Genomic DNA, 10,923 nt, shown 5'->3' on the forward strand with positions numbered 1-10,923 from the left:
GACCTGTAAGTTCAAGTAGCCCCTTCCCTATTCATCAATCTGTAAAGGTTGGCAACCACTGCAGAAGTTTGTAACACTCCCAGTCAGACTCTGTCCCAAGATTTCATCCATGTTTGTCAAGGCAAAATATTAGAAAGCAACAAGTAAAAGGGACCAAGAGCTAAACCTCACAAAATGAGATTAACAGGAACATAGGAAGAGGAGCTGGGAAAGCAGCGTTGCTGTTCAGCATCACAACAAAGAGCAACTTCTCCAGACAGTGATGGCTCAATAGATTACCAGTTACAGCCTGCCTTTGCTCATCCACCTAGGCTGTGTTCTTTTGAACTGTAACCTCAGGAAAAATAAGTAAATTGTCCTGAGAGTGATCTAAAAAGTAAAAGCAACTTCACCATGGAAAAAAAGAAAAATACCCTGAATCTGAATCCGTACACTTTCTCCATTTAAATGCACTTGAAAGAAATTAATTCTGTGTCTCAGAGTGTTCTAAGAGTTCCTCCTCATTCCTGCTATATGAACTATGGAAGCAGAAAATACGTTTGTATTTATTTGGTTTAATTTCAAAAAATTAAAGTCTTGCATCATTTTATTTATTAAAAATATCAGGGCTGCAATTTCATTCTGATAGTTCAGCTCAAATTGAAAAAAACCACAACAAAACAGACATCTCACTATCCTACCCCATAATAGGAATGCTGTTCTTATCACAAAAGACTTGATAATTTATTTGCACACCTCAATGAAAAGGAAAAAATAGAAAGAACTTGAAGTGAAATGCCAAAATATATCTGATTTCTCATCACTTGGCCTTGTAATTCTCCTGTAGTGGATAAAAATAAACTAGTCTATACCTGGGATTGAACTTTTCGATACAGCCTAAAATACTAAGCTCAAAACTCGCCTTCTGGGACCTAGGCAGCTCTTAAGAATATCATCAACTTTGCATTTTTTGCAATTTATGAAACAGGTGAAAAAAATACAGACTGTGAAGTAAGTTCTGGATGGCATTCTGTCAAGGAACTTTGTGCTTCAGAAAAAGAGCATGCTGTCAGCTGTGCATTGATAAGGCAGTACAGAAACAGCCTCTGCATTACAGGAGACCATATTTATCACATTCTCCATTTTAATTATGTGATATGCTTGTTGCAGGAGTTATAGAAGACCTCCTGCATCACTGCTCTGTGGGGAAGGGAGTGAAGAGAGGAGCAGCAGTCCTTCCCTCCAATTTGATATTCTACTGACACTGGTGAGTGTTGCAGGTTTGCAGGCACAGTCGGCTGGAGGAGATTTGCCTCCACCAGGACGGAGGCGTCTGAAGGAGCTGGTGTGCCACTGCCTCCCATTGCTTCACCAGAGGGAAATACTCTCTGCTGAGCTTGTACTTTTGTTTTATCACCATCTGTAGCTGTTGAACTAATGGATTCCTCCTCACCTCCCTTTCTCATGGAATAATTAAAAGAAGGAGAGGAGGAGAGGATGGAGTTCAGTGACTAATGGTGCCAGAGTGAAGGAACCTGATTTGCTTTGTGACACTGCTGCTGCCTTGCTGTATAACCTTAGGCAAGGCACTCGATTCCTTTATGCCAGAGCATTCTTATCTTTAAAATGAGATAATAGCACCACCTTTCTCTGCTTTAAGATCCTGGGAGCAAAGGCAAAAGTGTGCCTGCATTCAGTTGCCTTTTGGGATTCAGCACAGCACAGCCCAAACTTTAGTTCAGATACAGCACTTCAAACTTTTGAAGCTTTGCCAGTGGTTTCCTGAGTTTGCAAACAGACTAAACCAAAATTCCTGAGGGTTAAACTTGAGATCCAGCAATGTGAATTTTGAATGCCATCTTCTAAATCATGCATTATATACACACATCTAATAGGTATATCCTACCAAAATCGAGTGTTTGCCTTCTTAATCTTAATTGTACTCTTACTGCCTCCAACCAAACTGCCAACATCTGCATCCTCTCTCTGGCAATGCTGCCTTGGGGGCTTCACTGGGGAGGCAGAGCCAGCTTTCCACACACAGAGGTGTGGTCAAGAAAAGATGGAACGATCATCTTCCAATTTTATTGCACTAAGCCAGGCTTGGATACCGGATAGATACAGGCAGTCAGACAAGTTGGAGCAGCTTGACCTGTGGGGAGCATGAGATGCCTCTTCAAATCACAACCTGCTCTTCCTGTACTGTTCTTTGCCAAAAGAAAATAGGTACAGACATTCTCATAGGAAACACATGTAAAACAAGATTAAAATTAAATGGGAAAGGCAAGGAACCACCAGTAAAGGACTTGGACAGTTTCTCACTGCCCCATTAATCCCTTTGCTGCACCTGATTCTTCAGAAGACAACAAGGAATGGTCTGTTTTTCCAGCTTTCTGACAGCCTGATGAGAGCAACAAGGCTTCTTTTCCTACTCTCCTGAAGGGTTTTTTAAAATCTTGAACCTGCCAGAGTCAAAGCCGAATCATATTGTCCTCTTTCACATCCCATTTCTGTTCAGCACCCTGTTATCCTGGGGCAGTGTGAACTGTCAGATTTGTCCCAGAGTCCTGACCACCCCCTTTGTTAAAGTCATTTTGTTCTCTTACAGGACTGCCATTGCTGGACCCACCTTCCTCTGCCCTGGATGATGCTTTTAGGCATAACCAACCCACTGAACAAAAAAAAGCCTGCACACCTTGGGAATAACCTTCCATCAGCAAACACTTTCCTCTACACAAAGCACAGCGACCCAGCACTTCTGATATATCCTGAGAGCAAAACGCCTTGCCCTTGGAATTGGCAGTGCCACACCAATTACCGTTGGACAGGAATTTGCAGCTTTAACAGAAGGTGGCTGTGGTCAGGAAGCAAATCCAGCCTGTTACCATCACCTTTATCTTGCGTGCCCTAATTGCAACACGCAGTGGCCAGCTCGGTTTGGAGTCCTTTAACCTGCAGTAACACAGGAAAGGGACGTTAGCAGCGGGCACAGGATCCCCGTGATCTTCAGCTCCAGGAATGCTGGCAGTCGGTGGTCCCTCAGCCCACTTCCTCACGGGACAGGAGGCTGCACGTCAGGAACCACCACCGTAATTAGCTGCCTTACGCAGGCAGAGCACTGGCAGGCTTCCTTCCCCAGGACTAGCCCTTCCACGGAAACCCAGGAGAAGCTCGCACAGCGCACTGAGCCTGTTACTTTAGGGGAAAAGGGGACATTAGGCTACATAATCGCTCCCTCGCTGTTCGGTGTGCCCCAGCTCCACCGTCTCTAACAGGAGAATGACAGGAGTTAGGCTGCAATGCCACAACTCCGTTCTGTTCCGCTGACCGGAACATAAACCTTATCCAGGCTAAAGTCCTCTCCACAGGGCACACCGATTTTATTGGCTCTCAAACTCCCTCGGAAGGTTCAGGTTTGAGAGAGTTTTTTTCTTTGCCCATTATAGTACTTTTTTAATCACTTAGAAAAGCCTAGGTCCGTGAACCCTGTGATGCAATCAGTGAAAATCAGTGCCACAACCCTGCGTTTTATTACTATTTTTCACATCTTCTCATTTTAATCCACACTCCGGGACCGATCCCGTTCCCATCAAAGTACACAGCAAGCTCCCATTAAAATCTGGCTCAGCTAGTATTTTAATAGCACTTAGACATTCCCGTCCTTTGCATATTTCATCTGCGAAGTGCTTCACAAACATGAATTTCCTAATTACAGGCGGATGATTTACTAAAACTGGAAATTCCTCACTAGTTCTGGCTTTCCCTTTGAAGCTCCAGGATTCGCTCTTGTCCCTCGGCACTTTGGAAGATCCCCGACGCCGCTCGTTCGCTCGTTCGCGGCACAGGCAGGGCACGGAGGCGACGGCGACCCGGCCCGAAGTGTCCGCGCCGGCGGATTTCGGCGCGGACTGCGGGGCCTGAGCCGCGGGGAGCCCACGCGAGGAGAGCGAATCCCGGCGGGGCGCGGGCAGCGGACGGGAGCGCGGCGGCTCCCAGCGCACCGGGCCGGCCCCCCGCCCCCGGCGGCCCCGCCGCACCGGGCAGGAAGGGGTGGAGCGGCCGGCGGAGCGCACGGGCGGGGTGCCGCGGGCGGGGAGGGGACGGCAAGGCATCCCGGCCGCCCTGAAGCCGGGCGGGCGGGCAGCGCCGCGCCTCCGCCGAGCGCTCCCCATGGAGCGGCTGCCCGGCCAGCCCTGAGCCCGCGGCCCCGGCCGCCCGCCCGCAGCCGCCCCGATGGAGCCCGAGGAGCGGAAGATCTCGGTGTGGATCTGCCAGGAGGAGAAGCTGATCTCCGGGCTCTCCCGGCGGACCACCTGCTCGGACGTGGTGCGGGTGCTGCTGGAGGACAGCCACCACCGGCGGCAGCGCCCGGCGCCGCCCGAGCCCGCCGGCGGGATGCTGTCGGGGCCGCCGCACTCCTACTGCATCGTGGAGAAGTGGCGCGGCTTCGAGCGGATCCTGCCCAACAAGACGAAGATCCTGCGGCTCTGGGTGGCGTGGGGGGACGAGCAGGAGAACGTGCGCTTCGTGCTGGTGCGCAGCGAGGCTTCGCTGCCCAACGCGGGGCCGCGCAGCGCCGAGGCGCGGGTGGTGCTGAGCAAGGAGCGCCCCGGCCGCGGCCTGGGGGCGGCCCGCGCCAGCCTGGCGCTCACGCAGGAGCGGCAGCGGCGAGTGGTGCGGAAAGCCTTCCGCAAGCTGGCCAAGATCAACAAGAAGCGGCAGCAGCCGCTGGCCCGGGAGGCCTCGTCGGCGGAGAGGATGGAGACGCTGGTGCACCTGGTGCTCTCGCAGGACCACACCATCCGACAGCAGATCCAGCGGCTCCGCGAGCTGGACCGCGAGATCGACAGGTACGAGGCTAAGATCCACCTGGACCGCATGAAGCGGCACGGCGTCAACTACGTGCAGGACACCTACCTGGTGGGCACGGGCGGCGGCGAGCCCGAGCCGGGCCGGGAGCCGGGCCAGCTCGCCGCCGGCCGCCCCGAGGAGGACTACGCCAGGAAGTGCGAGGAGGTGCTGCAGCTGCAGGAGCAGCGGGCGCAGCAGGAGGAGCTGCTGGAGCACCTGGCCGCCGAGATCCAGGAGGAGCTCAACGAGCGCTGGATGAAGCGGCGGCGGGAGGAGCTGGAGCTGGCGGCGGGGCCCGGGCTGGCCGACACGGACTGCGACACCACGGAGCTGAGCGGCGGCGGCGGCGGCGAGGGCGAGCTGCACCTGGAGCACGAACGGGTCAAGACCCAGCTGAGCACCAGCCTCTACATCGGTCTCAAGCTGAGCACGGACCTGGAGGCCGTCAAGACCGACCTGGACTGCACGCAGCGGGCGTGGGAGGACAAGGAGCGGGAGCTGCAGCGCCTGCTGGAGACGCTGGGCACCCTGGACGTGGCGGAGGCGCCCGCGGAGCCGCGCGGGGCGGCGGGAGGGGGGCGGCCGGCGGCGGCGGGGGGCGGCTGGGTGGAGCAGGCGCGGGCGCTGCGCAAGGACCGCGCCGACAACGACGAGGACTCGGACACGGGGCTGAGCTCCATGCACAGCCAGGACTCGGACTCGCTGCCCGTCTGCGAGTCCCTCGTGTAGCGCCCGCCCGCCCCGCCGCAGCCAGGCCGGGCACGGGGCGGGCGGGCGGAGCGGGGCTGCCGGGGCAGAGGGCGGTGGAGGACTGCGGGCGGATGTGGGGCTGGCGAGGAAACTCCCGGCTCAGGAGGCAGTCACACAGAGGAAACATTTTAATTTGAGCTCTGGAGTTTGAACTTGTTCTGACTAGTCATCCGCGGGCAGCGTTTAGGCTGGCTCGCCAGTGCTTTTATCTAAGGAAGAGAAAACCCACAGCGTGTTTGTGTTTCATTCACGTCTGGGATTGCTCGCTCCTTAAATCCTGCCGCTTGCTTCCCTCCGAAGGTTTTCTTGCCGGGCCTTTTTATCCTCCGGCTGCTGCCCACGATCTCCCCACTGTAGTCCAAGGATGCTCCGGTTGAGCTCTTCGCGAGCAAAAGGCCAGGACGCGCTCCCGAGTGGGGATCGGTATCTCCCGAACAGGTTCTCGGCATTGCAGAGTCAGACGGTGGCTCCCGGTGGGTTATACTGGGCTGTACTGGCTGGCAAAGATACACACCCGGCTCCTTTACAGGCAAAACGACACGACACTAAAGCTGCTGATCATTTAAACACTACGGAGGAGAAGAGGCGTCAGTACTACTGACACTGGGGTCTCCCAGGGCGCAAGCTTTTGGACGGTACTGCAGTTCCTTTTGGCAACAAAAAGGGGTGATAAATTACTTCATTTTTTTCTTTTTCTAAGGAGCAAACTAAATCAAAATATAGGTTAACATGTTGTATTAACTCTGCTCTGCGTAGTGCTTTTTCTTATGCATAGATAAGAGTGCTTTGTTTAAAGGCATACTAAGAAATCTGTTAGTATCTATAGTCATTTGGCAGTCATGGAAGGTAATTAGCGGTGCCTGTATGTACACAGCCTTCAACTACATTTTTCCACCTAGGCTAGCTGATCTTTGGCTGAGCTTGGTTGTAGATAAACAAAGTACAGAATCAGCTTGAGCTACCATTTTTAATAACAGAGTTCATATCAGGCCAAGAGATGCAACGATAAAAGCATGACTCAAGCCCTACATGCACTACAGCTTAATCTTTTCAGTTATTCCAACAACAACAACAAAAAAGCAGCCATCAGCTGTAACATGCATTTCACTTAATTGCCAAATCTTCCTCTGCAGCTTAACTCTTGCCCAAAATATATGATCTGCTCTTGCAATAAGAGACATTAAGGATTCTTGTATTCCAGAATAATTGCAGAAATAGTTTAAACAGTGAGAGACCAGAGGAGGTTGAGTCAGGTTCAACTGATGGTATGAACTTTTTAAAACTCCTGAGATTATTATTTATGTAAGGTTATTTATAAAAGTTTTCATTTAACAATAAGAAAGTATAAAAAATGGGGTACACCAATAGACCAGTTCTTTATTTTTATTAAAAAACCTCGCAGCCTTCTCACCCAAAGACCGTGTTCCACTCTTGCAGTGTTCTTGCTGGAAGAAGTTCTGGTGGACGTCAGAAAATTAGATTCAGGAACTACTCAGTTTGAAAGCAAGCAGAGAAATACTGTCTGTGGATTTGCAGAGGCTGCACAATTTTCTATATGCTATGACTCTTGATAAATGTTATTCCACTGAATGGGTTTCAGTTGTAACAAACTGTGGTTTATTTTAAACACTGATTATATAATTGTTTTTCACATTTTAGTCAACCTTGGAAAACATTTAAGAACCTATTTTTAGAGCTAATAAAACTCTTAATAAGGCTTAACAAGTGTTCCCAATTGAGTGTGATTTAAGAATCTGCCAGGACTGGGATTTTGTGGCGTTGCCTTGTGTGCAAAGCAAATGGGATGACAGCATCACCCCTTCCCTTTCTGATGGGACAAGGGGCTCCCTCAGGTACAAGCAGCAGTGCACTGTCCTCAGCTCTGGCCACTGCAGGGGCAATGCAGTGGCATTTAGAAGCATCAGCACTTGTCCAGAGTGAGAAATTTGGATTTTCATGGAAGGAGAGCCAAAGAATAAGCTGAGGGATGTGGGAGTCCCACTGCTGCCCTGCATTCAGCAGCGTGGATGTAACAGGTGGGTGATGCAAGTACCTGCTCACAGCTTCTGCAGGGACTGATGGAAGCAATAAAGCCGAGCCGGCTTTGCGTAAGTTCTCCCATTACCACACCAAGCAAAAACAGCGAGCACGTTACAGAAATGAGCTGCAACACGCTGCACATTATTGTGCTGCTGATAGAGGCATCAGGCAGCCTGTGAAGCATGAGGTGAAGGAAGGCAGGGAATTCAAATTTGCGAAGTAGTCTGCCTACTCATCCTCAGCTAGGAAAATCCATAAAACCAGGACAAAGCCACTTTTGCTCTAGGCTGCTGAGGGCCATGTGGTGCTTGCCCTTGGCTTCCCCATAGCCCAGATAAGATTATGACCCTGCAGAGCTGCTGGTCCTGTCCCATGAGGACAGGGGTGAGAACGCTGCAGGTGGCACTGTAGTCTCAAGGGTTTGGTGGGAGCTACAGTGAATTCCTAGGAGCACCTATTTGATTGTGGTCCTATATTGTGCAGGTGAAATTTGGTAAATTTATTTAATGTGTAAATAGTTATTGCAATAGGCTCACAGACTGATCTCAAACATCTTCACAAATCCCTATCGCTCTCAAAACATTACTAAAACATCAGTATAGAAGAGGAAATCACTGTTTGCATTGGACCAGGCACTTCTCCCTTCCCTTTTTCTGGGCTTGTATATCCTCACTCAGATAATAGAGACAAGCCACAGTGTGCTTGTCAGGGAATTTGGCTCTGGGGTTTTGCTGGGCACATAGCCAAGGGTTAGGAGAGCTGATTCAGAATCACAGGTAGAAGGACAGGATTTTTATCTCCTTTGCAGTTCGGACAGAATGGGAGAGAGACATAGCAGCAAAAAAACCCCCTGACCAACACCATGACGGAAATCTACCTTCCGGCACCACCAGGGGAGAGGTGAAAGATCCAACAAACACAGCCTTTGGGGATTTTTCAATACCATTCTCTTCTATCTTTCAGAATCAACTCCAGTCTAATCTTTCTCTCTTCCTAAGACAGATACAGGTAGGCATGAATTAAATAAAAACCTAACAGCACTGCAAACTATTTACATAAATCACATATAGTGCCATGTTGCCCTATTTATTCAACACCCTAACTGCTTCCCAAAGGAATCACCGTGGACTGAGGCCACCAGCCTTTTCTCAGACAATACCTACAGAAATCAGAAATTTTGTCCAGGAGATATAATCAGAGTAGCAGCAGGCCTTAGTTTCAGACACCCTTTAAACAAGCATTATAAAGCACTCCTACACAGGTCCTGTCTGTTTGCTGCCCTTGGCCATGTTTTTTCTGAACCCTACATGGCTCTTTCTGTTGTGCCTATGCAGAAGTTTGTGGGACCAGGTAGTGAACCAGGTCAGAAAAAAACTGATGAACTTTAGGTGAGGCCCTGATGTGGCTCAGTGTACAGTCACGCAAATGTTTCTGGCAATGATGAGGTACAGTGGTAAAAATGAGAAATTGAAGGCCCTTGGAAAGGTGGAACTGATCCTTTCAGCAATGGGCACTGTTTTATGCTGACTTGCAAGTTGGCAAAAGCTTCCTTCAGGCTGTAAATATCCCCCACTCACGGCCTAAGTGAAGGTTTGGAGAGTGGAAAACTGAGGCTGGAGCTGAAACTTCTTTGACATCAATTACACTCACCTATATTAAACCCAAAATAAGCCAAATACTGCAGCTTTTAGCCTTGACCTTGTTTCAAAAACCCACTATCAAGCAATATTATCAGAATGAAAACTCTGTGTCAAATTTGATATATTTCTAGTTCTTAGCCTGTGTAAGAGATCTGCCAGTCTGAATAAGCACTTTGTAGGGATATCGTTTGATGCCTTGAAGAGGGGAGTCAAATATATTTACTGTAATGAACACCACTGACATGCAAAATGAATGACCTATTAATTATTGCCGTAGATTCTAAACCAGCATGTGGGCAGCCAAATCACAGTCTGGTTGTTTTATGGTGACAGATCCTTTTCCAAAGGACCTATGGTCCAGGTTTCAGACAAGATACAGTCAAAGGAGGGAAACAAGTTAGTAGGTATGAGAAAACATGTAATTAAGTTTTATTATTGACTCCTTGCATGAAACGTATGTTCCAGGTTTACTTTAAAAATAGTCTGTGCTCCTGTGTCTGGAGACACATGTGCAGAAAACAACCTCCCTCCCAAGTTCTACACGACTTTGGCCTTTTTTCCCCCCTTTCACTTGCACTGAGCTGGCAATGTAGCTCAGTACATGAAAAGAGCAGCAGAGGCCTTGAAATAACAGGTCTGGTGAGCTGTGCTGGTTAACGAGTTGAAATACAAGCCATTGTGGATTGTTGCGAGCAGTTGTCCTTTGAAGTCACTTGATATTATTGCTCCTGAGCTGGCACACAAAGTTTAGAGAAATGAGCATGGCAAAGTGCAGGGAGCCTACATGGATGTCACTCCTTTTCTACAAACTCTCATTGCTAAATGAACTTGGAAGCTTAACAGAAAGGGAAAAATTAATAAACTCAAAGCAAATCTTGGCTCTGTATGCAATTTAGCCAACTATCTTCAAGCAGAATTGTCAAACAGTATCTTGAAAAGTGCTGCTTGCATAATTTACGACATTACTTGTGTAAATGCATCAGAGCAGAACCTTCCATGCAGGGTGGATTGTCACACGCTGTCACATGCTGAATAACACACAGAGCTGGTCACTGATGTCTTAGATTGTTACAGTACTAACTTTGCTGGGGTATTAGAATGTACCCTCAAAAACCAGCTTCTGCAGGCTTTACACACTCTCTATATATCAGCTTGTTTACACTTCAAGCTTTATTTGGAAAGTTTTATTACAATCCCCTTACCTCAGTTTCAAAAATGTTCCAGAAAGTCATTGAAGTTCCATGAAAAACAGTTTCCACTCCCAATAACTTTTTTCCTTCTTCCTGCTAATCTACTCCTCCTCTGCACCTGCTCTGAATTTCATGAATAGCTTTGTTCAAATTGCTGTGACTCCACGGGTTCAGAATTGGAATCTTACTTGGTAAGAAAGACAGAAAGACAGAAAGAAAGGAAGAAGGAAAGAAAGGAAGAAGAAAGAAAGAAGAAGGGAAGAAGAAAGGAAGAAGAAGAAAGGAAGAAGAAGAAAGGAGGAAGAAGAAAGGAGGAAGAGGAAAGGAAAGGAAAGGAAAGGAAAGGAAAGGAAAGGAAAGGAAAGGAAAGGAAAGGAAAGGAAAGGAAAGGAAAGGAAAGGAAAGGAAAGGAAAGGAAAGGAAAGGAAAGGAAAGGAAAGGAAAGGAAAGGAAAGGAAAGGAAAGGAAAGGAA

The 10,923-nt window shown here is 48.8% G+C and overlaps 1 protein-coding gene across 1 annotated transcript; it reads left to right on the plus strand.

The window, feature by feature from the left end:
• The first annotated feature begins 4,113 nt into the window (after positions 1-4,113).
• Positions 4,114-7,302, plus strand: RASSF10 (Ras association domain family member 10). The gene has a single exon (XM_042035638.1). The coding sequence runs from the start codon at positions 4,213-4,215 to the stop codon at positions 5,557-5,559; it is 1,347 nt and encodes a 448-aa protein (XP_041891572.1). The 5' UTR covers positions 4,114-4,212; the 3' UTR covers positions 5,560-7,302.
• The last annotated feature ends 3,621 nt before the right edge of the window (positions 7,303-10,923 follow it).

This window comes from Corvus kubaryi, unplaced genomic scaffold (genome assembly GCF_017639235.1).
Source record: "Corvus kubaryi isolate FWS band 111438036 unplaced genomic scaffold, C.kubaryi_AGA036_p1.0 37384, whole genome shotgun sequence".
Taxonomy (NCBI): domain Eukaryota; kingdom Metazoa; phylum Chordata; class Aves; order Passeriformes; family Corvidae; genus Corvus; species Corvus kubaryi.